At 52.3% G+C, this 25,506-nt stretch overlaps 1 protein-coding gene across 2 annotated transcripts in view; it reads right to left on the bottom strand.

The window, feature by feature from the left end:
- The window catches only part of CUL9 (cullin 9), a 159,412-nt gene that overhangs the window by 69,560 nt on the left and 64,346 nt on the right, over window positions 1–25,506 (bottom strand). For both annotated transcript variants that reach the window (XM_069768218.1, XM_069768217.1), the window contains exons 16-27: window positions 24,730–24,901; window positions 24,543–24,648; window positions 24,262–24,357; window positions 22,173–22,348; window positions 21,967–22,100; window positions 21,710–21,895; window positions 21,518–21,624; window positions 21,260–21,442; window positions 21,018–21,175; window positions 20,602–20,836; window positions 17,360–17,540; window positions 17,139–17,284 (exon numbers count right to left, since the gene is read on the bottom strand). In XM_069768218.1, the coding sequence (XP_069624319.1) occupies window positions 17,139–17,284; window positions 17,360–17,540; window positions 20,602–20,836; window positions 21,018–21,175; window positions 21,260–21,442; window positions 21,518–21,624; window positions 21,710–21,895; window positions 21,967–22,100; window positions 22,173–22,348; window positions 24,262–24,357; window positions 24,543–24,648; window positions 24,730–24,901 (1,880 nt within the window). The remainder of the gene's footprint in view (window positions 1–17,138; window positions 17,285–17,359; window positions 17,541–20,601; window positions 20,837–21,017; window positions 21,176–21,259; window positions 21,443–21,517; window positions 21,625–21,709; window positions 21,896–21,966; window positions 22,101–22,172; window positions 22,349–24,261; window positions 24,358–24,542; window positions 24,649–24,729; window positions 24,902–25,506) is intronic.

The following is a 25,506-nucleotide window of genomic DNA, read 5'->3' as shown; positions in this document are numbered from 1 at the left end:
TATACACAGGCTGGAGAGGACATGTATATACACAATGGAAGAGACATGTATACAGCTCTGGCAAAAATGAAGAGATCGCTGCAGAATGTTCAGTTTGATTTTTCTCTTTATAGGTATATTTTTGAGTAAAATGTAAATTGCTCTTTTATTCTATAAACTACTGACAACATGTCTCCGAAGTTCTAAGCAATACATTTATTTATTTTATGAAAATGAGAAATGGTCAAGATACAAAAATACATTGCCTGCAGACCTGAAATAATGCAAAGAAAACAAGTTCATAATCATTTAGAAACAATACTAATGTTTTAACTAGGGAAGAGTTCAGAAATCAATATTTTGTGGAATAACCATGATTGTTAATCCCAGCTTTCCTGCGTCTTGGCAGCTTTCCACCAGTCTCTCACACGGCTCCTGGGTGACCTTATCCCACTCCTGGTACAATAATGTCAGCAGTTCTTTGTTTGATGGCTTGTGACTCTCCATCTTCCTCCTGATTACATTCCAGAGGTTTCCAATGGGGTTCAGGTCTGGAGATTGGGCGGCCATGACAGGGATGTGATGTGGTGGTCCTTCATCCATACCTTGATTGATCTAGCTGTGTGGCATGGCGCATTGTCCTGCTGGAAATACCAGTTCTCAGAGTTGGGGAACATTGCCTGAGCAACAGGAATCAACTGTTTTTCCAGGATAACCTTGTATGCGGCTTCATTCATACGTCATTCGCAAAGAACAACCTGCCCAATTCCAGCCTTGCTGAAACCTCCCCAGATCATCATCAATCCTGCACCAAACTTCACAGTGGGTGCAAGACATTGTGGCTTGTAAACCTCTCCAGGTCTCCGTCTAACCATTAGACGACCAGGTGTTGGGCAAAGCTGAAAATTAAACTCATCAGAGATTACATTACTCCAGTCCTCTATGGTCCAATCCTTATGGTCTTTGGGACACTTCAGCCTGGCTCTCATTTGCTTCTCATTGATGAAAGGCTTTTTTCTAGCTTTACATGACTTGAGTCCTGCCTCTAGGAGCCTGTTACGAACTGTTCTTGCCGTGCACTTCACCCCAGCTGCCATTCCTTTTGTAGGTCACTTGATGTCATCCTGTAGTTGCTGAGTGACATTCGAATAAGATGACGGTCATCCCGGTCAGTGGAGAGTCGTTTTCGCCCTCTGCCGGTCAGTAGCTTTGTTGTCCCCAAAGTCTGCTGTTTGACCTTGTTGTAATGGACTGCCGTCTTAGAAATTTTAAAGATGGAGGCAACTGTTGTGAATTCTGTGGTCAAGCTCCCTCCTGTGGTCATGAGTGGTACTTCGGCTGGTTCTGTCTATGAGCTTCCTCTGGTGGATGTGAGTGGGGCTGCGGCTTCTGAGTTTCCTTCCTCAGGTGACGAGGTTAAGTCGTTAGGTGCTGCTCTATTTAACTCCACCTAGTTCTTTGTTCCTGGCCTCCAGTCAATGTTCCAGTATTGGTCTTGCTTTCTCCTGGATCGTTCCTGTGGCCTGTCTGCCCTGCATAAGCTAAGTTCTGCTTGTGTTACTTTTGTTTGCTATTTTTTCTGTCCAGCTTGCTATATTGGTTTTTCTTGCTTGCTGGAAGCTCTGAGACGTAGAGGGAGCACCTCCGTACTGTTAGTCAGTGCGGAGGGTCTTTTTGCCCCCTCTGCGTGGTTGTTTGTAGGTTTTTGTGCTGACCGCAAAGCTATCTTTCCTATCCTCGGTCTATTCAGTAAGTCAGGCCTCACTTTGCTAAAATCTATTTCATCCCTGTGTTTGTATTTTCATCTTAACTCTCAGTCATTATATGTGGGGGGCTGCCTTTTCCTTTGGGGAATTTCTCTGAGGCAAGGTAGGCTTATTTTTCTATCTTCAGGGCTAGCTAGTTTCTCAGGCTGTGCCGAGGCGTCTAGGTCTGGTCAGGAACGCTCCACGGCTACCTTTAGTGTGGTATGATAGGATTAGGAATTGCGGTCAGCAGAGTTCCCACGTCTCAGAGCTCGTCCTATGTGATTAGCAACTATCAGGTCATTTTCTGTGCTCGTAACCACCAGGTCCATTGTGGTTCTGAATCACCTGTTCATAACAGTACTGGAGGCCTAAAGTACTAATGCTTCTCAATAGAGGGAAAGGAGAAGTTCTGAGACCATTTTTTTTTCTTTGCACTGTGTTTTGTCTTTCTTTTCCCCTTTACATCAGGGTGGTTCAGAACACAGGTGTAGACATGGATATTCAAGGTCTGTCCTCTTTGATGGATAATCTCGCTATAAGTGTACAGAACATTCAAGATTTAGTGGTTCAGAATCCTATGTTAGAACCTAAAATTCCTATTCCTGAGTTATTTTCTGGAGATAGAGCTAAGTTTCTGAATTTCAAAAATAATTGTAAACTATTTCTGGCTTTGAAACCCCGCTCCTCTGGTGACCCAGTTCAACAAGTTAAGATCATTATTTCTTTATTACGTGGCGACCCTCAAGACTGGGCATTTTCCCTTGCGCCAGGAGATCCTGCATTATGTGATATTGATGCGTTTTTTCTGGCGCTCGGGTTGCTTTATGATGAACCTAATTCAGTGGATCAGGCAGAGAAAATCTTGCTGGCTCTGTGTCAGGGTCAGGATGAGGTAGAGATATATTGTCAGAAATTTAGGAAGTGGTCTGTGCTCACTCAATGGAATGAATGTGCTCTGGCAGCAATTTTCAGAAAGGGTCTCTGAAGCCCTTAAGGATGTCATGGTGGGATTTCCTATGCCTGCTGGTCTGAATGAGTCTATGTCTTTGGCCATTCAGATCGATCGACGCTTGCGTGAGCGTAAAACTGTGCACCATTTGGCGGTATTACCTGAGCATAAACCTGAGCCTATGCAGTGCGATAGGACTTTGGCCAGAGCTGAACAGCAAGAACACAGACGTCAGAATGGGCTGTGTTTTTACTGTGGTGATTCCACTCATGCTATCTCCGATTGTCCTAAGCGCACTAAGCGGTTCGCTGGGTCTGCCACCATTGGTACGGTACAGTCGAAATTTCTTTTGTCCGTTACTTTGATCTGCTCTTTGTCATCCTATTCTGTCATGGCATTTGTGGATTCAGGCGCTGCCCTGAATTTGATGGACTTGGAGTATGCTAGGCGCTGTGGGTTTTTCTTGGAGCCCTTGCAGTATCCTATTCCATTGAGAGGAATTGATGCTACGCCTTTGGCCAAGAGTAAGCCTCAGTACTGGACCCAGCTGACCATGTGCATGGCTCCTGCGCATCAGGAGGATATTCGCTTTTTGGTGTTGCATAATCTGCATGATGTGGTCGTGTTGGGGTTGCCATGGCTACAAGTCCATAACCCAGTATTGGATTGGAAATCAATGTCTGTGTCCAGCTGGGGTTGTCAGGGGGTACATGGTGATGTTCCATTTCTGTCTATTTCATCATCCACCCCTTCTGATGTCCCAGAGTTCTTGTCGGATTACCGGGATGTATTTGATGAGCCCAAGTCCAGTGCCCTACCTCCGCATAGGGATTGTGATTGTGCTATTAATTTGATTCCTGGTAGTAAGTTTCCTAAAGGTCGACTGTTTAATTTGTCTGTGCCTGAGCACGCCGCTATGCGGAGTTACGTAAAGGAATCCTTGGAGAAAGGTCATATTCGCCCGTCGTCGTCGCCATTGGGAGCAGGGTTCTTTTTTGTGGCCAAGAAGGATGGTTCGCTGAGACCTTGTATTGATTACCGCCTTCTGAATAAAATCACGGTCAAAAATTCAGTACCCCTTGCCGCTGCTGTCTGATTTGTTTGCTCGGATTAAGGGGGCTAGTTGGTTCACCAAGATAGATCTTCGTGGTGCGTATAATCTTGTGCGTATTAAACGGCGATGAATGGAAAACAGCATTTAATACGCCCGAGGGCCATTTTGAGTACCTGGTTATGCCATTCGGGCTTTCTAATGCTCCATCAGTGTTTCAGTCCTTTATGCATGACATCTTCCGAGAGTACCTGGATAAATTCCTGATTGTATACTTGGATGATATTTTGGTCTTCTCGGATGATTGGGAGTCTCACGTGAAGCAGGTCAGAATGGTGTTCCAGGTCCTGCGTGCGAATTCTTTGTTTGTGAAGGGGTCAAAGTGTCTCTGGTGTGCAGAAGGTTTCATTTTTGGGTTTCATTTTTTCCCCTTCTACTATCGAGATGGACCCTGTTAAAGTTCAGGCCATTTATGATTGGACTCAGCCGACATCTCTGAAGAGTCTGCAAAAGTTCCTGGGCTTTGCTAATTTTTATCGTCGCTTCATCAATAATTTTTCTAGTATTGCTAAACCATTGACTGATTTAACTAAGAAGGGTGCTGATGTGGTTAATTGGTCTTCTGCTGCTGTGTGGGTCCCCGACTTCGTGTTGGGGATTTGGTTTGGTTGTCATCTCGTTATATTCCTATGAAAGTTTCCTCTCCTAAGTTTAAGCCTCGTTTCATTGGTCCGTATAGGATTTCTGAGGTTCTTAATCCTGTGTCTTTTCGTTTGACCCTTCCAGCTTCTTTTTCCATCCATAACGTATTCCATAGGTCATTGTTGCGGAGATACGTGGCACCTGTGGTTCCATCCGTTGATCCTCCTGCCCCGGTTTTGGTTGAGGGGGAGTTGGAGTATATAGTGGAGAAGATTTTGGATTCTCGTATTTCGAGACGGAAACTCCAGTACCTGGTTAAGTGGAAGGGTTATGGTCAGGAAGATAATTCCTGGGTCTTTGCCTCTGATGTTCATGCGGCCGATCTGGTTCGTGCCTTTCATTTGGCTCATCCTGGTCGGCCTGGGGGCTCTGGTGAGGGTTCGGTGACCCCTCCTCAAGGGGGGGGGGGTACTGTTGTGAATTCTGTGGTCAAGCTCCCTCCTGTGGTCATGAGTGGTACTTCGGCTGGTTCTGTCTATGAGCTTCCTCTGGTGGATGTGAGTGGGGCTGCGGCTTCTGAGTTTCCTTCCTCAGGTGACGAGGTTAAGTCGTTAGGTGCTGCTCTATTTAACTCCACCTAGTTCTTTGTTCCTGGCCTCCAGTCAATGTTCCAGTATTGGTCTTGCTTTCTCCTGGATCGTTCCTGTGGCCTGTCTGCCCTGCATAAGCTAAGTTCTGCTTGTGTTACTTTTGTTTGCTATTTTTTCTGTCCAGCTTGCTATATTGGTTTTTCTTGCTTGCTGGAAGCTCTGAGACGCAGAGGGAGCACCTCCGTACCGTTAGACGGTGCGGAGGGTCTTTTTGCCCCCTCTGCGTGGTTGTTTGTAGGTTTTTGTGCTGACCGCAAAGCTATCTTTCCTATCCTCGGTCTATTCAGCAAGTCGGGCCTCACTTTGCTAAAATCTATTTCATCCCTGTGTTTGTATTTTCATCTTAACTCACAGTCATTATATGTGGGGGGCTGCCTTTTCCTTTGGGGAATTTCTCTGAGGCAAGGTAGGCTTATTTTTCTATCTTCAGGGCTAGCTAGTTTCTCAGGCTGTGCCGAGGCGTCTAGGTCTGGTCAGGAACGCTCTACGGCTACCTTTAGTGTGGTATGATAGGATTAGGAATTGCGGTCAGCAGAGTTCCCACGTCTCAGAGCTCGTCCTATGTGATTAGCAACTATCAGGACCATTGTGGTTCTGAATCACCTGTTCATAACGGGCCCCCTGTAACTCCTGCTCTTCCTCCACTGCTGTCCCTGTGTGATGTGCGGCCCGGGCCCCTGTAACTCCTGCTCTTCCTCCACTGCTGTCCCTGTGTGCTATACGGCCCGGGCCCCCTGTAACTCCTGCTCTTCCTCCACTGCTGTCCCTGTGTACTGTGCGGCCCGGGCCCCCTGTAACTCCTGCTCTTCCTCCACTGCTGTCCCTGTGTGATGGGCGGCCCGGGCCCCCTGTAACTCCTGCTCTTCCTCCACTGCTGTCCCTGTGTGCTATACGGCCCGGGCCCCCTGTAACTCCTGCTCTTCCTCCACTGCTGTCCCTGTGTACTGTGCGGCCCGGGCCCCCTGTAACTCCTGCTCTTCCTCCACTGCTGTCCCTGTGTGATGGGCGGCCCGGGCCCCCTGTAACTCCTGCTCTTCCTCCACTGCTGTCCCTGTGCGATGTGCGGCCCGGACCCTCTGTAACTCCTGCTCTTCCTCCACTGCTGTCCCTGTGTGATGTGCGGCCCGGGTCCCTGTAACTCCTGCTCTTCCTCCACTGCTGTCCCTGTGTGATATGCGGCCCGGGCCCCTGTAACTCCTGCTCTTCCTCCACTGCTGTCCCTGTGTGATATGCAGCCCAGGCCCCCTGTAACTCCTGCTCTTCCTCCACTGCTGTCCCTGTGTGATATGCAGCCCAGGCCCCCTGTAACTCCTGCTCTTCCTCCACTGCTGTCCCTGTGTGCTGTGCGGCCCGGGCCCCCTGTAACTCCTGCTCTTCCTCCACTGCTGTCCCTGTGTGCTATGCGGCCCGGGACCCCTGTAACTCCTGCTCTTCCTCCACTGATGTCCCTGTGTGCTATGCGGCCCGGGACCCCTGTAACTCCTGCTCTTCCTCCACTGCTGTCCCTGTGTGATGTGTGGCCCGGGCCTTCTGCAACTCCTGCTCTTCCTCCACTGCTGTCCCTGTGTGATGGGCGGCCCGGGCCCCTGTAACTCCTGCTCTTCCTCCACTGTTGTCCCTGTGTGATGTGCGGCCCGTGCCCCCTGTAACTCCTGCTCTTCCTCCACTGCTGTCCCTGTGTGCTATACGGCCCGGGCCCCTGTAACTCCTGCTCTTCCTCCACTGTTGTCCCTGTGTGATGTGCGGCCGGTGCCCCCTGTAACTCCTGCTCTTCCTCCACTGCTGTCCCTGTGTGATGGGCGGCCCAGGCCCCCTGTAACTCCTGCTCTTCCTCCACTGCTGTCCCTGTGTGATGGGCGGCCCGGGCCCCCTGTAACTCCTGCTCTTCCTCCACTGCTGTTCCTGTGTGATGTGCGGCCCGGGCCCCCTGTAACTCCTGCTCTTCCTCCACTGCTGTCCCTGTGTGATGGGCGGCCCGGGCCCCTGTAACTCCTGCTCTTCCTCCACTGTTGTCCCTGTGTGATGTGCGGCCCGTGCCCCCTGTAACTCCTGCTCTTCCTCCACTGTTGTCCCTGTGTGATGTGCGGCCCGTGCCCCCTGTAACTCCTGCTCTTCCTCCACTGTTGTCCCTGTGTGATGTGCGGCCCGGGCCCCCTGTAACTCCTGCTCTTCCTCCACTGCTGTCCCTGTGTGATGGGCGGCCCGGGCCCCCTGTAACTCCTGCTCTTCCTCCACTGCTGTCCATGTGTGCTATGCGGCCCGGGCCCCCTGTAACTCCTGCTCTTCCTCCACTGCTGTCCCTGTGTGCTATGCGGCCCGGGCCCCCTGTAACTCCTGCTCTTCCTCCACTGCTGTCCCTGTGTGCTATGCGGCCCGGGCCCCCTGTAACTCCTGCTCTTCCTCCACTGCTGTCCCTGTGTGCTATGCCGCCCGGGCCATCTGTAACTCCTGCTCTTCCTCCACTGCTGTCCCTGTGTGATGTGCGGCCCGGGCCCCCTGTAACTCCTGCTCTTCCTCCACTGCTGTCCCTGTGTGCTATGCGGCCCGGGCCCCCTGTAACTCCTGCTCTTCCTCCACTGCTGTCCCTGTGTGCTATGCGGCCCGGGCCCCCTGTAAATCCTGCTCTTCCTCCACTGCTGTCCCTGTGTGCTATGCGGCCCGGGCCCCCTGTAAATCCTGCTCTTCCTCCACTGCTGTCCCTGTGTGCTATGCGGCCCGGGCCCCCTGTAACTCCTGCTCTTCCTCCACTGCTGTCCCTGTGTGCTATGCGGCCCGGGCCCCCTGTAACTCCTGCTCTTCCTCCACTGCTGTCCCTGTGTGCTATGCGGCCCGGGCCCCCTGTAACTCCTGCTCTTCCTCCACTGCTGTCCCTGTGTGCTGGGCAGCCCGGGCCCCCTGTAACTCCTGCTCTTCCTCCACTGTTGTCCCTGTGTGATGTGCAGCCCGTGCCCCCTGTAACTCCTGCTCTTCCTCCACTGCTGTCCCTGTGTGATGGGCGGCCCGGGCCCCTGTAACTCCTGCTCTTCCTCCACTGCTGTCCCTGTGTGATGTGCAGCCCGGGCCCCTGTAACTCCTGCTCTTCCTCCACTGCTGTCCCTGTGTGCTATGCGGCCCGGGCCCTCTGTAACTCCTGCTCTTCCTCCACTGCTGTCCCTGTGTGATGTGCAGCCCGGGCCCCTGTAACTCCTGCTCTTCCTCCACTGCTGTCCCTGTGTGCTGTGCGGCCCGGGCCCCCTGTAACTCCTGCTCTTCCTCCACTGCTGTCCCTGTGTGCTGGGCAGCCCGGGCCCCCTGTAACTCCTGCTCTTCCTCCACTGTTGTCCCTGTGTGATGTGCAGCCCGTGCCCCCTGTAACTCCTGCTCTTCCTCCACTGCTGTCCCTGTGTGATGGGCGGCCCGGGCCCCTGTAACTCCTGCTCTTCCTCCACTGCTGTCCCTGTGTGCTGTGCGGCCCGGGCCCCCTGTAACTCCTGCTCTTCCTCCACTGCTGTCCCTGTGTGCTGGGCAGCCCGGGCCCCCTGTAACTCCTGCTCTTCCTCCACTGTTGTCCCTGTGTGATGTGCAGCCCGTGCCCCCTGTAACTCCTGCTCTTCCTCCACTGCTGTCCCTGTGTGATGGGCGGCCCGGGCCCCTGTAACTCCTGCTCTTCCTCCACTGCTGTCCCTGTGTGATGTGCAGCCCGGGCCCCTGTAACTCCTGCTCTTCCTCCACTGCTGTCCCTGTGTGCTGTGCGGCCCGGGCCCCCTGTAACTCCTGCTCTTCCTCCACTGCTGTCCCTGTGTGCTAAGCAGCCCGGGCCCCCTGTAACTCCTGCTCTTCCTCCACTGTTGTCCCTGTGTGATGTGCAGCCCGTGCCCCCTGTAACTCCTGCTCTTCCTCCACTGCTGTCCCTGTGTGATGGGCGGCCCGGGCCCCTGTAACTCCTGCTCTTCCTCCACTGCTGTCCCTGTGTGCTATGCGGCCCGGGCCTCCTGTAACTCCTGCTCTTCCTCCACTGCTGTCCCTGTGTGCTATGCGGCCCGGGCCTCCTGTAACTCCTGCTCTTTCTCCACTGCTGTCCCTGTGTGATGGGCGGCCCGGGCCCCCTGTAACTCCTGCTCTTCCTCCACTGCTGTCCCTGTGTGCTATGCGGCACGGGCCCTCTGTAACTCCTGCTCTTCCTCCACTGCTGTCCCTGTGTGCTATGCGGCCCGGGCCTCCTGTAACTCCTGCTCTTCCTCCACTGCTGTCCCTGTGTGCTATGCGGCACGGGCCCTCTGTAACTCCTGCTCTTCCTCCACTGCTGTCCCTGTGTGATGTGCGGCCCGGGCCCCCTGTAACTCCTGCTCTTCCTCCACTGCTGTCCCTGTGTGCTATGCGGCCCGGGCCCCCTGTAACTCATGCTCTTCCTCCACTGCTGTCCCTGTGTGCTATGCGGCCCGGGCCCCCTGTAACTCATGCTCTTCCTCCACTGCGGTCCCTGTGTGCTGTGCGGCCCGGGCCCCCTATAACTTCTGCTCTTCCTCCATTGCTGTCCCTGTGTGCTATGTGGCCTGGGCCCCCTGTAACTCCTGCTCTTCCTCCACTGCTGTCCCTGTGTGCTATGCGGCCCGGGCCTCCTGTAACTCCTGCTCTTCCTCCACTGCTGTCCCTGTGTGATGGGCGGCCCGGGCCCCCTGTAACTCCTGCTCTTCCTCCATTGCTGTCCCTGTGTGATGTGTGGCCCGGGCCCCCTGTAACTCCTGCTCTTCCTCCATTGCTGTCCCTGTGTGATGGGCGGCCCGGGCCCCCTGTAACTCCTGCTCTTCCTCCATTGCTGTCCCTGTGTGATGTGCGGCCCGGGCCCCCTGTAACTCCTGCTCTTCCTCCACTGCTGTCCCTGTGTGATGTGCGGCCCGGGCCCCCTGTAACTCCTGCTCTTCCTCCATTGCTGTCCCTGTGTGATGTGCGGCCCGGGCCTCCTGTAACTCCTGCTCTTCCTCCATTGCTGTCCCTGTGTGATGGGCGGCCCGGGCCCCCTGTAACTCCTGCTCTTCCTCCATTGCTGTCCCTGTGTGATGTGCGGCCCGGGCCCCTGTAACTCCTGCTCTTCCTCCACTGCTGTCCCTGTGTGCTGTGCGGCCCGGGCCCCCTGTAACTCCTGCTCTTCCTCCATTGCTGTCCCTGTGTGATGTGCGGCCCGGGCCCCCTGTAACTCCTGCTCTTCCTCCATTGCTGTCCCTGTGTGATGGGCGGCCCGGGCCCCCTGTAACTCCTGCTCTTCCTCCACTGCTGTCCGTGTGATGGGCGGCCTGGGCCCCCTGTAACTCCTGCTCTTCCTCCATTGCTGTCCCTGTGTGATGTGCGGCCCGGGCCTCCTGTAACTCCTGCTCTTCCTCCACTGCTGTCCGTGTGATGGGCGGCCCGGGCCTCCTGTAACTCCTGCTCTTCCTCCACTGCTGTCCCTGTGTGATGTGCGGCCCGGGCCCCCTGTAACTCCTGCTCTTCCTCCACTGCTGTCCCTGTGTGATGTGTGGCCCGGGCCCCCTGTAACTCCTGCTCTTCCTCCATTGCTGTCCCTGTGTGATGTGTGGCCCGGGCCCCCTGTAACTCCTGCTCTTCCTCCATTGCTGTCCCTGTGTGATGGGCGGCCCGGGCCCCCTGTAACTCCTGCTCTTCCTCCATTGCTGTCCCTGTGTGATGTGCGGCCCGGGCCCCCTGTAACTCCTGCTCTTCCTCCACTGCTGTCCCTGTGTGATGTGCGGCCCGGGCCCCCTGTAACTCCTGCTCTTCCTCCATTGCTGTCCCTGTGTGATGTGCGGCCCGGGCCTCCTGTAACTCCTGCTCTTCCTCCATTGCTGTCCCTGTGTGATGGGCGGCCCGGGCCCCCTGTAACTCCTGCTCTTCCTCCATTGCTGTCCCTGTGTGATGTGCGGCCCGGGCCCCTGTAACTCCTGCTCTTCCTCCACTGCTGTCCCTGTGTGCTATGCGGCCCGGGCCCCCTGTAACTCCTGCTCTTCCTCCATTGCTGTCCCTGTGTGATGGGCGGCCCGGGCCCCCTGTAACTCCTGCTCTTCCTCCATTGCTGTCCCTGTGTGATGTGCGGCCCGGGCCCCCTGTAACTCCTGCTCTTCCTCCATTGCTGTCCCTGTGTGATGGGCGGCCCGGGCCCCCTGTAACTCCTGCTCTTCCTCCACTGCTGTCCGTGTGATGGGCGGCCCGGGCCTCCTGTAACTCCTGCTCTTCCTCCACTGCTGTCCCTGTGTGATGGGCGGCCTGGGCCCCCTGTAACTCCTGCTCTTCCTCCATTGCTGTCCCTGTGTGATGTGCGGCCCGGGCCCCCTGTAACTCCTGCTCTTCCTCCATTGCTGTCCCTGTGTGATGTGCGGCCCGGGCCCCCTGTAACTCCTGCTCTTCCTCCATTGCTGTCCCTGTGTGATGTGCGGCCCGGGCCCCCTGTAACTCCTGCTCTTCCTCCATTGCTGTCCCTGTGTGATGTGCGGCCCGGGCCCCTGACTACAGGTGAACATGCACCATGCAGGAGGACAGACGGCAGCCAATGAGCGCTCTCATCAGCCTGGTGGGGAAAGAATTAATTGGTCAGCGCCTCTCCCTGCTTGACACGCCCCCTTTTTGAACTCCTGCACTCTCCGCGCCACTCTCTCTGGGTAGTTACATGATTATGGGAGGGAGCAAGAGGGGCCCAATGTTGCATGACACCGGGCCCCTCTCACTGACCCGTAATCTGGACTGGGCAGTACATCCCTGCCTGCAGGGGCCCCCTCCACCTTCGGGCCCCGATGCGGTTGCACCATGTCTGCCCCTGCAAGGGGACATATATACACAGGTGGGGATATACAGCAGCTTGCAAAAGTATTCACCCTCCACCCCTTTGGCATTTTCTGTGTTTTGCTACAACACAACAGTTTGTTTGTTTTTTTTTGTTGAGGTTTTGCATCCGTTCATGTAAAGTACATGCCGACAACGGTGAACATTCGGTTTCCTTTTTAGTGTGAAGCAAATAACATAGGACAAAATTACTGAATATTTCAGTGTGCATAACTATTCAACCCCCCCACCCCAAAGTCAGCACTTTGTAGAGCCTCCTTTTGCAGCAATTACAGCTGCAGATCACTTTGGATAAGGCTGGTTTCACACTTGCGTACGGGAGTGCTGCGGATGGCAGAGTACTTCCTCCCTTATTCCTCCATGAAACCACGCCTACGCTCTGCCTACGCCTCCTTGCGTTCTGCGGTGCCCTGCGTACCTATCTTTATCATTGGGTACGCAGGGATGTACGCCATTTGTGGAGGCCTCCGCACGCACAGTTTGGACGCTGCGCCAACAACAAAATGCAACATGTTGCGTTCGGCGCAGCGTCCAAACGGCGCATGTGGAGGCCTCCGCAAACAGCGTATGTCCCTGCGTACCCAATGATAAAGATAGGTACGCAGGGCACCGCAGAACGCAAGGAGGCGTAGGCGTGGTTTCATGGAGGAATAAGGGAGGAAATACGCTGCCATCCGCAGCACTCCCGTACGCTAGTGTGAAACCAGCCTAAGTCTCTGAGCTGCCCACATCTTCCAACTTGGATTTTTGCCCATTCCTCAAAGTAAAACTGCTCCAGCTCCTTCACGTTAGATGCTTCAGCTGGTGAACAACAATCTTTACTTCTGACCACAGATTCTCCATTGGATTAAGGTCTGGGCTGTGACTCGGCAGCTCCAGAACATTTACACGTTTCCCCTTCCGCCGCTCGAGTGTTCCTTTAGCAGTATGCTTTGGGTCACTTTGTTGCTGTAAGGTGAACCTCGGTCCCAGTCTCATATCACTGAAACAGGTTCAGCTCGATAATATCCCTGTACCTCACACCACCCACCTTCCCCTCGACTCAGATCGTTTCCCCTGTCACTGATGCCAAAAAAACATCTTCACGGTATGATGCTGCAACCAACATGTTTCACTGTGGGGATGGTGTTCTTGGGATGATGAGCTGTGTTGGTTTGGCGTCAGACAGTATTTACTTTGGTGGCCAAAAAATTCATCTTTCGTCTCATCTGACCACTGCACCTTCCTACAATTTGAGGAGTCTCTTACATGTCTTCTGCCAAACTCAAAACGAGACTTACAATTTGTGTGTGTAAGTAAAGGCTTTTTTCTGCCCACTCTTCAGTAAAGGCCACCTCTAGGAAGTGTACGGGTTACTGTGGTCGTATGGACAGATGCCCCATTCTCTGCTTGGGAACTCTGCAGTTCCTTCAGGGTTACCGGAGTTTTGGTGGCCTGCCCTCTCTTGGCAGGTTTGTTGTAATACCATGTTCTTTCCAGTTGATGATAATGGATTTGATGGTGCTCTGGGAGATAATCAGAGCTTGGGAGATATTTTTTTTATAAACCAACCACCTGACTTGTTGTCACAGATGTGTCTGAGGCTACAGACCGTTGCACTGCATCTGTCTTCTGAAGGTTGTTTGCTTTCCAGACTAGCGGCCACCTCACCCCCGTGCTAATGACCACACCTGGACGTGGGGGTTTTTAACTTCCCATAATCTCTTTGTGTTGTACTTAGTCTGTCCTACACGTTGCGTGACGTTAACACCCACTGTTCACATTTGGTGTTTTTTTTTGTGTAGTGTTTTTTTCTTTTTCTGGGTTCATGGATCCCATTGCTGTGCTGGCAGACCAGCTGCAGAGGTTGTCCCTGGAGGTGACTGACCTTCGTTCTGAGGTTCCAGCAGCAACGGCAGCGGCTGCAGGCTCCTATTGTGGGGGACGTCCAGAGAACCCAAAATTGCCCTCCCGGACAGGTTTGCTGGGGGTAGGGACAAGTTTTTTGTGCTTAAAGAGGCATGCAAATTGTACTTTAAACTGCGTCCTTACTCTTCTGGAGATGAGAGCAACGAGTAGGAATTGTTATTTCACAGTTGCATGGAGGACCTCAGTCCTGGGCCTTTTCTCTACCACAGGATTCTATGTGTCTGCAGTCTGTGCAGGAGTTTTTCAGGGCTTTACCCCTGATCTATGAGGATCCTGACCATATTTCCTTGGCTGAATACAGACGCCGTCGCCTTGAGCAGGGGAATCGTTCAGTGGAGACGTATAGCTCTGAATTCCGCAGGTGGTCAACTGATACCAAATTGAAAGATCCAGCTCTTAGAAGACAATTTCTTCAGGGCCTCACAACCTATACTTGCGGAGTTAGAGGAACCCATGCAGCTGAGAGATGTATTCACTTCGTATATTTCTCCCGACATTTGCAAGAAAAAGGGTCTATGCTTTTTTGTGGGAAGGGACATTTTATTGGGGCTCGTCCTGCAATCCCAAAGCAAAAAATTGAATCGATTAGCCCTTGAGAGCCTGGAGCTTGATAATCAAGGGGTGTGTTAGTCTTCAACCTGCAATTCTTGCTTTGTCGTGACAGCAGAGGTGGTGCTAGAGAGTGTGAAGGACTAAATTAAGAAAAATTAAAGCGGACTCCATTTTTGTGCTTGTGACTCCATCTTGTTGTTTACGAGATAAATTCTGTTAATTAACTAGCTAAAAGTTCATAGCTGTTACATAGCCAGATTGTTCCAGTCCGAATAAGATATGAGACCCGGGGGTGTATTGCTGTGTAAGACTCTCTGACGCACATGCTGTTATGCTTCTTTCTATGCCACGTAGACACGGCCATACATGTAGTTTCCAGTTTTCCTGCATTTTTATAGTTTAAGTGCTGCAAGTATGTTTTTATACTATTGGTTGAAGTATAACTTGCTAAATATTATAAGAGAAGTGACAAAATAAATGGGGTTAGAGATCCGCTTTGATCCTCCCAGAGACACTTCTCCATCTGATCATTCTCAGTTGCTGGCAACGTCCTGTGGATTAATTTGGAAACCACTTGGTCAACCGTGAAGCGTTACTCCAGATCCTCCCCCAACAAGAGCAGGTCTGAAAATATTTCTGTGTTTGTAGACGGTGGAGCTGGAGTCAGTTTGGTGGTGGCTGAGTTTGCTAGAGCTCATGGTTTTGTCTGCTCTACATTGGCTGAACCTATTCCCATTTGTGCCAGCAACTCAGCACCACCCGTACAGAGAACACTGACACAGATTGTTCATAAGACTGAAGGCGGGGTCTTCTCATTATGAAGTAATCCCTTCTTATCTTCTGAAGGGTCTCCACACTCCAAAGGTTCTGGGTTTGCCCTGGTTGGTGAAGCATAATACAACTATGGATTGTCAATCCAGAGAGATTGTGGAGTGGGGTGATTACTGTCATGGTAACTGCCTAAACGTTTCCCCTTCTGCTGTATCTACAGGGTCCATACCGGCATTTTTGTCTAGCTTGGAGGACCCTGCCCCAATTTTGCAGAAGGTGGTAGGTGTCTCTGCCTTGTACACTGACCTGGAGGGTGAGGTGTTGGAGGCTTAGGGGGATGTCCCTGCCTCCTGCTCTTCGGGGACGTTGTTTGTGCCGTCTAAATTTTGCCACAAAGTAACCAGAGAATTTCATAATTCTGTACTTGCTGGCCACCCAGGTGGTAAGGCAACCGCGGACCTCCTTTACCGTTGTTTTTGATGGCTGGGGTTGCATCAGGATGTGGTTGAACAGATGTCTACGTGCAATGTTTGCGCACATTCTCAAGTATCACATACCCGTCCATCTAGTCCGGTTTCATCACTACCTGTTCTTAATAGGGTCAGGGGACACAGGTATAAACGTATGACGGTCAGCAAACGCATGCCTGGCCCGGACGGGAATGTGAATGACTGTGGTGGTCTACCAGGAATTTCAGGTTGAGGGTTCCTTCCTGGAAGTTGGGACCTAGATTCATTGGTCCCTAAAAGATAACCACCGTCATTGGTCCAGCAACGTTTCATCTTGTGCTCCCTCAGGCTCTTAAGGTCTTTAACGTTTTTCAAAAGGTCTTTGCTGTGTGGAACCCCTTGAGCCCTCACCCCAATCGCCTTCCCCAATAATAGTTTCAAATTTTGAGGATTGTAGATTCTCGCCTTCGACGTTGTTCCCTACAATACTTGGTGCACTTGAGGGGTTATGGTCCAGAGGAAATGATGTGGGTTTCTGCATCAGAGGTGAACACCCCCAGGCTGGTTCGTTCGTTCCACACCTCTTATCCTAAGAAACTTGGTCTTGAGTGTCCGGAGGCCACTCGTGAAAGGGGAGGCTACAGTCACATATGGGTCAGAGGCTGCAGCCCCATAGCACTCCATCTGTCTGCAGAAGGTCTCAATTGTTTACTTTGCAGACGAGTAGCCACCTGGTGCCAATGGCCACACCTGGATCTGAGTATTTATAACTCCCTAGTTCCTGTTCGGAGTTGCAGGTGATATTTCCTATTTGCACATCTCAGTTGAGGCTTTGAGCTGTAGCAGTCGGCTATCATCTTCTTCGAGTTTTGAGGACGTCGGAGTGTCTCTCTGAGCCTACTCAAGCTAAGTGTCCTCCTTGTTGCATTTTTACTTGCTGTCTTTAGTGTTAGTGGGATTGACTAGCACGCATCCTGTCCCTCCCGATGCAGGGCTTATCGCCAGGGTGACACAGGAAGGTGGGTGTTAATGTCATGCACTTAGTCTGTCCTACACTGCGTGACATTTGCACTCCTCAACAACTTTGTCCATCTTTTTTGGAGAGCTCCTTGGTCTCCCTGGTGGCGTTTGGAGAGCTCCTTGGTCTCCCTGGTGGCGTTTGGAGAGCTCCTTGGTCTCCCTGGTGGCGTTTGGAGAGCTCCTTGGTCTCCCTGGTGGTGTTTGGTTAGTGGTGCCTATTTTTACTGGTGTTCTAGCCTTTGTTGGTAAGCATGAAAATTGCTTGCACCAGAGAATTTTGGGGGCTTCATCGCAGAAGGGGTGAATACATATGCACATGCCAATTTTTAGTTATTTGATTCCATAAATGTAATTTCTGATTATATTTTTCTCACTTCACCACCTTAAGATTATTTAGTGCTGATACATAACACAACTATACACAGGGGAGGGGACATATGTATATACACACAGGAGGGAACATACATGTATACACACGGGAGGGAACATACATGTATACACACAGGAGGGAACATATATGTATACACACAGGAGGGGATATATAAGCAATGCATTTGCTTTACTATCTGTACACTCTATATTCTACTGGATGGGGGTGATCGTACACCTCACCTGGTGCTGATTGAAGAGCAGTAAGATGAACATCTGTAGAGTGGAGACTCTGAGCGTCAGGTCTCCATATTGTACCTCAGCATTCCCTAACCAAGTCCACTGCAGCCGGCGAGACTGAGCGAGATCTGAGCCCGAACTTGCCTGACCTGAAGAGAACACAAGGCGATGTTCAGCGCACACACTCATAGAAGTCACAGCTGCAGACACCGCGGGGCACTTACTCCTTGTATAGAAGTCAGTGAAGCGCTGTAGCGGAGTCCCAAGATTCTCTGGGAGATACTTAGAGGGATCGGTCAGATAGCAGAGAGGAGATATAGGCCAACATCGAGGTGATAGCACAGAGATCTTGACTTCAGCATCCTCCACACCCTCGACCTGCAGAACAGGGCTCTCCTCCATCTCCTAAACACACAGAAGACACAGTGAGGAGCTACAGTCAAGAAGAATCCATCATCATCATCATAGTGTGACCACAACTACGACTGAAAGGAATCCACCTCCATTGTTTAACTTGCCCTCAATTAGAGTGACCACAATTACAACCGAGAAAAAAGCCACCATTATCAGAGATTATGCCCCCATTCATAGCATGATCACAACTACAATTGAGAACAATGCATCACCATCGTGTAGGATGCCCATAATCGTAGAGTAATCACAACTACAGTACAACAGAAGAATCCACCTCGATCACAGATGATGCCCCCGATCTCCTTCTGGTTCATGTCCTCACCTTCTATCACTTTCCCACAACTTTCTCCTGCCCATCAACCCTTTCCTCACACTATCTACTCATTCTGGTCCTTCTATAAACTACTACTTCCTCCTCAATACCATCTACTCCACATGGTGCTCCTCTTCACCATCCCCTATTTCCCTTCACCAACTTGTCATTCTGGTGGTTCTCCTCCACAGCTTCCCTTCAATATTTCATCCATATGGTCCTCTTGGTCACCATCCCCCTTAATTCTCTCCATCTCCTCCTTCTCATGGTCCATCCCATTTTAATGATTCCCCTCCTCACCATAATTTAACATCTCTTCCTGTCATTTCCTCCTCAACCCCTCCCTTTTCTCCACCTCCTCCTCCCAGTGACCATCACTCCCTCCACGTCATCACCTCACCCCACCATTCATCACAACCTCCTCTCTGACCTTCCTGTCATCCCCCCCCCCCCTCCCAATCTCTCTCCATCGGCTCCAATGGTCTTCCTCCTCACTTCCTACTCATCGATGTCCTCCTCATCAACATCTCTTCCTCCTGATACTCATCCCCACCTTCTTCCATCATCTCCTCCTCCTGGTTCTTCTCCTCATCTTCCCCCACCATCTCTTCATCCTGTTCCTCCTCCAAGCTCTCTCTTCCACCTGCTCACTCGCCATCTCCTGTTTCACACCATCCTCTCCGATGTCTCATCATCACCATCTCTTCTTCTTGGACCTATCTATTCCTAACTATCTCCCCCTCAATCCTTCTCCAACTTTTCTTCCTGGCCCTCCTCATCTCCTACTGCTGGTCACCATCACCACCTCAGCATTAACCCTTTTCCTCACATCTTATCCTCCTCAGCACCTCTCCATCCCATCACTATTTCCTCCTTATGGTTCACCTCCTCCCAATTACCCCTTTTTCTAACCTTCACCCCTACTAGTCCTCCTCATCATCACCTCCTGGTTCTTGTCCTCCAAATCGCCCACTTACCCTCATCATATCTTCTTGGGCCTTACCTCCCACTCCATCTACAACTTACCATCCTCTTACAATTCCTTCTTCCCTAAACATCTCCGCCTCCTTGCCATTTCCTCCTCACCATCCCTCACAATCTCTTTCTCATCACCTTCACCTCCCCATGGTTGTCATCCTCACCTGCTCCACTTCCTGGTCCTCTACTTAACCATCCTCCGTCCTACTCACTATTTTCCACTACCGCTCATCTCATGCTAGTCCTCCTACAAACTAATTTTCCTCCTCACCATCTTCCCCTCCTTTCCTTCAGCCTGACCATCTCCTGGACCTCCAACTATCCATCTATCCCAATACAAATCTCTTCCTACTCACTATTCCCTCTACCTCTCACCAGCTCTCCATTCTGGTACACTTCAAACTCTTACCTCCTCACCAGTTCCTCAGCTTGATCCTCCTTATCCCCCAATTTCTCTACACCATCTCCTCCTCACCATCTCCTGGTCTTCCATCTCACTATCCTCCAACTTTACTCTTTACAATCTCTTTCACCATTACCCATCTCCTCCTTCCTGTCCTCTTCATCACCAACATCTCCTCCGCAGCATCCCCCTTTCCCTCACTATCTCTTTATCCTGACCTTCCTAGTTACCATCTCAGCTTTACGATCACCTCACCTGCATCCTAGCCATCTTTTTCTTCTTCTCACCATCTCCTTCTCGTGATCCTAATCTTCAACATTTTCTCCTCATCATCATTCCCCATTTTCCCTCAACCCACCTCATATTCTCCTCCTGGTTCTCCTTCTCACCATTACCTCTTCTGCACCATTCCCTCGTCCCCTCACCATCTCCTACTCCTGGTCCTCCTCCTTTTCCTCACCATGTCCTCGTCCTCCTCTTCCTCAATGTATCCTCCATATCACTCTCCTTACCAACCTCTCCTACTAGTTAGTTTCCTCACCATTTACTCCTCTTCACCATCCCCCACTTACCCTCATCGCCAACTGTTCCTCCTCCTTACCGTCTCCTCCCCTCTCCTTCACTATATCCTGTTCATCCCGCCTTACACCAGACATCTCCTCTTCCTAGTCCTCCTCCAGCTGGTGTTCCTCTTCACCATCTACTCCTTCTCCTGGTCTTCCTCGTCACAATCCTCCACTTTCGCTCACCATCTCTGCACTTGGCAGTCCTGCTCACTATTCTCTCTTCCTACACCTATTCTCTTTCTAGACCTCTTTCCCAACATTTTTTCATCCATCTCACTAAACCAACTCCTCCTCCTTTCTGTCCAGACCTACTCCCAAACTCTCACAATCTTCTTCTCCTGGTCTTCATAGTTAAAATTCCTCCACCACACCCTCCTCCATTACTCCTGCCATCTCCTCCTCACTATACCTGCTTCCCATCACTATCTCCTCCTCATTATCATACCCTTCTATTGGTCCCCAATCTTCTATCTCCTTCACGTTTCCTCACCTCCAACTCCTCATCACACTTAACACCACCATCTCATCTTCTCACATCATCTCCATCTCCTGGTCCACCTCCTTACAACTTCTCTTCTTGGTCCTGCTCCCCACCAGCTCCTCTCCTCCTGGCTGTCCAGATCCTCCCCTGCCTAACTAACCCTCACAATGGCCTTATACCGATCTAGCTAGTCATCCTCCTCTGCAACTTTCCCTCTTCCCTTCACCATCTCCTCCTCATGATCATCAAACCTTTTTCCTTGTCATACCACCAACTCTACATTCTACTCTCTGCTACCATTTCTTCCTCACCACCATCTCCTGCTCCAGGTTGTCGTCCTCCTCCTCGTTCTCCTCTGATAGAACTTCTCTATCACGCTCCTGCAGTCGGTAGAAATGTTCCTCCTTCAGTAGATCTTTACCCTCCTGTAAGTTTTTCAGCATCTGCTGTGGGAATCGATTTGGGAAACAAATTCCAATGTGATCAACCACCATGTTCTCCAGCCAGCAGGGTCCATGGGAAAGGAGCCGATCTGCCAGGTAATGCCTGCAATACAAAGCATTATGGGAACCAGGGCCTGGAAACAGCGGCACAGAGGGCGGGGGGCACAGAGGGCGGGGGGCACAGAGGGCGGGAGGCACAGAGGGCGGGAGGCACAGAGGGCGGGGGGGCACAGAGGGCGGGGGGGCACAGAGGGCGTCACAAGGAAACATGGGAATATCCAAACCTGTAAAAATGTTCAAAGGAATTGGCCAGTTCCAGATCAGACAAGAAAAGAATAAAGTCCAGGAATTCCTGCAGCAGCTCCAGGGCCCGGAGATCAGAAGAATCTGCACGAATCGCAGTTATCAGCTGATCTATAAAGCGAGCAAACTGCTCCGTCACCTGCAACATACAAACATCCGAAATATTACAGGGGGCCACACCACAGACAAGACACAAGACGGGCCGCACCACAGACATACTCACGTGTAGCGCAGTCAGGAATGACAGCTGTAACATCCCTTCACAGAAGCCTTGGCGCAGAGATAGTAAGAACCGCGTCTGCTGCCCAAACATCTCATCCATGGCGAGTCTGAGAGCCCGGTACATGGAGCAGATCCGGGGAGCCAGATCCACATTATTCCAGTTCATCTCCAGAAAGCGCTGCACCTGGAGGACATAACGGGAATTACATCCAATAACAGTGGAGGGGTCCGTCCCAGACAACTCCAGAGCAGTCGCTACCTGCTTCCGGACCACTTCTTGCCAGCACTGGGCAATTCCCGCCATACTGCTCCATCCAGAACCGGAGGGTCTCACAGGAGTACTAAGGGTGTCCCGACTCTTCCCATCTGAGGAGAGAAGCAAACGTCACACCATAGACCCCTCCCCACCTAAAACACAGGGTCCCGTCCGGTGAAGGGAGAAGACACTCACTGGTCTTACTGGGGGGCTTCAATTCGGCAGTGTCCTGAGGGCTGGTGTCCACATGGACCAGGAGGTGAGTGAGCCTGCGGACCCGAGAATTGAAGACTGAAGTTTGGGCCTTGGGTCTTCGCGCCCTCTGAATGTTCTCCAGGTAACGAGTAAGAAGCCAACTGAGGGGGCTCACAGCTCCGGAGTCTGGAAGAAGATTGCAGGTTGACCTCCCGCCCAGCAGGTAAGCAGAACATGGGGGTCCGGGAGGTTCTTACCTGAGGTTGTGATGCTCCTCACCAGGGGAGATATCAGTGCCTCCCAACAGGTGCGGCCCAGAGCCTGCGCAGCCTCATCGTCCGGCAGGAACCGATCTGCAAACTCCTGTTCATGTGACAAGGCGCGGTTCAACCTGCAACGAGACGACCCAGTGACAGAGGAAAGACCACCAGGGATGACGGTGTCTGCTCCCACCTGGTGCTACCTGCTGAACAGCTGAAGTAAGCGCTCCTTCTTCTCACAGATCTCCTGCCCCCAGCTGTGAGCTCGGCTGGTGTAGAAGAGGAACGTTCTCCGGCACAGCTGTTCCTTAAACACCGGCCAGAACGTCGGCTTCGGCCCCAGAACCTCCAGACCGCGGACCCTTGTGTCAATACCACCCTGCAGAAAGACCGCACTATATTAGCATGGTGTGAGGCTGAGCACAGCAGCAGCCTCATGTAAATGCAGCAGCCCCACGCCAGCGCAGCAGCAATATCCGCACGCCAGAGCAGCAGCAGCCCCACGCCAGCGCAGCAGCAACATCCGCACGCCAGAGCTGCGTTTGCACGCCAGCACAGCATTCGCATGCCAGCGCAACATCCGCACACCTGCGCAGCAGCAACATCCACACGCCGTATAGCTTAACAAGAACAACAAGCGTATGCACAGGAAACGGGATCACCACACCATATTATAGCAATATAATAAATCTTTATTTAGAGAACAACATGAACAAAACATTTAAAAACATCTAAAAACAAAACGGACATAGAGGGTCCATGAATACAATATATATCATGAATACTGCAAATACATCAACATCCCACACAGCTTAATATATAAATTTTGCCAAAAATAAGGCGTAAGAACACATCTGATACTGACACCTTCACTCCACCCCATATACACACTCCAAAATAGATCTAGGAGATTAGTCCCATACAAGAACTATTACCCAAATAAGGGTGGGTAGGGAAAAGACTGAATAACCTGATGATACTCCCACTACATACACCTCTAAAGGGTGATTACAGAGGTCTTACCTAGCCCTAGTGAAATCACCTATGCCAATAACCACAGCCAGCAAACGTGTCAGGATAATAAAGCTGTGTGGGATGTTGATGTATTTGCAGTATTCATGATATATATTGTATTCATGGACCCTCTATGTCCGTTTTGTTTTTAGATGTTTTTAAATGTTTTGTTCATGTTGTTCTCTAAATAAAGATTTATTATATTGCTATAATATGGTGTGGTGATCCCGTTTCCTGTGCATACGCTTGTTGTTCTTGTTAAGCTATACTGTTTGTTGGTATGCACATGGTGATCCCCCCTTTACATTGTAAGATTTGATGGTGCCCGCTCATACATTTATACGTAAACATCCACACGCCAGCGCAGCAGCAACATGCGCACGCCAGCGCAGCAGCATTCACATGCCAGCGCAGCAGCATTCACATGCCAGCGCAGCAGCAACATCCGCACGTCAGAGCAGCATTCGCACACCAGCACAGCATTCCCACACCGCGCAGCAGCAGCATCCGCATGCCAGCACAGCATTCGCACAGCAGCAACATCCGCACGCCAGCACAGCATTCGCACACCAGCACAGCATTCCCACTCTGCGCAGCAGCAACATCCGCACGCCAGTGCAGAATTCGCATTCGCACACCAGTGCAGCAGCAGCATTCCCACACCAGCACGGCAGCAGCATTCCCACACCAGCACAGCAGCAGCATTCGCACACCAGCACAGCATTCCCACACCAGCGCAGCAGCAGCATTCCCACACCAGCGCAGCATTCCCACACCAGCGCAGCATTCCCACACCAGCGCAGCAGCAGCATTCCCACACGCCAGCGCAGCAGCAGCATTCCCACACCGCACAGCAGCAGCAACCGCATGCCAGCACAGCATTCGCACAGCAGCAACATCCGCACGCCAGCACAGCATTCGCACACCAGCACAGCATTCCCACACTGCACAGCAGCAACATCCGCACGCCAGTGCAGAATTCGCATTCGCACACCAGTGCAGCAGCAGCATTCCCACACCAGCACGGCAGCAGCATTCCCACACCAGCACAGCAGCAGCATTCGCACACCAGCACAGCATTCCCACACCAGCGCAGCAGCAGCATTCCCACACCAGCGCAGCATTCCCACACCAGCGCAGCATTCCCACACCAGCGCAGCAGCAGCATTCCCACACGCCAGCGCAGCAGCAGCAGCAGCATTCCCACACAAGCACAGCAGCAGCATTCGCATGCCAGCACAGCAGCACACTAACAGCAGCTCCGGGGCTGCACATTACCTGCTGACACCGCTTGATCTTCACCTGAAGCACCGGCCAGAAACGTGTGGCGTTCTCCAGGAGCACGACGCGGGAGGTGGAACTAGAGATGTTCACCTGATCATGAACAGATAGAAAAATAACAGCACATGAACAACAGAAAGCAATGATGACCTCTGACCCCAGGGGTAGCCCCCCAGTACAGCAATAAGGACCACAGTGACAACCAGCACATAGTGCCACATGATATAAATCTGGGGGGTCCGCAGCCAGAGACGCCGTATTGTGTGGACATGACTGACCGCGTTCAGCTCCGTGCTGATATTGGACGCGTTCTCTCCACCCATAACGAGCACCCGGGCCGGCATGTAACTGGAGTCCTCACTGGCCACGACCATCAGCAACTGCCTGCAGGGGGCGCACAGACCTGTGTTATATACATGTATCCAGAGTGCAGGTCCCCGCCCCACGCCAAGCGCCACATCTCACCGGATCACCACTCCGCGGTGCATGAAGATGTTGATATAATGGGAGCCGGTGCTCCCACTCGATTCCCAGTACGACTTGGGGTTCCCGTCCGTTAGTTTGTTGGCACGATGTGGGTTTGAGGACACTTCCATCTTCGTCCAACATTTGTCTTCTTTCACCTCAACGCTGGATCCTGTGGAGACGAGAGGCAACAATCCTGGTCACCACACTCCCAAAAATCCACCCCTTCCTGACCAGCTGAGCCCTGCCCCCTACTCATTGCCACCCCCTCCAGGGTTGCAGAGACCCACCTCTAGCCATGGCCACCCCCCTCCAGGGCTGCCGAACCGTACCCTACTCATGGCCACCCCCCTCCAGGGCTGCCGAGCCCTACCCAACTCATGGCTACCCCTTCCTTTCCAGCACATTTATGGGCGAGAGGCCCCAGAACTGGGATACATAGCGTCCCTGTGAACCCCACGGTGCAGAGTGTCAGCCCCCCATCTTCAACCAAAAGATAAGGTGAAAAATGAGAGAAGCTCCGACCTACAAGGGGTGCAACCTTGTATAGATACAGCAGGGCCCAAACCCTTTTGCCCAGCACCAGGGACAAACCTCAGCCACAAGATGAATGGGGGCAGGCAGTGGACAGTTCCTGGTGAGGGTCTCGGGAGACCAGAGACCATTACGTCTGACTGGCTGCGTTACTGGCAGATTGGCCTTACGAGATGTTGACCTGGCTGCACGTGGAAAGGGTGGAAAGATTAAGCCCTCTAGGACCCAAGAATAATTTGCTTT

This window comes from Ranitomeya imitator, chromosome 5 (assembly GCF_032444005.1).
Source record: "Ranitomeya imitator isolate aRanImi1 chromosome 5, aRanImi1.pri, whole genome shotgun sequence".
NCBI classification, from domain to species: Eukaryota; Metazoa; Chordata; class Amphibia; order Anura; family Dendrobatidae; genus Ranitomeya; species Ranitomeya imitator.
The sequence above is the reverse complement of the archived record's forward strand: the minus strand, read 5'-3'. Positions and strand labels throughout refer to the sequence as shown.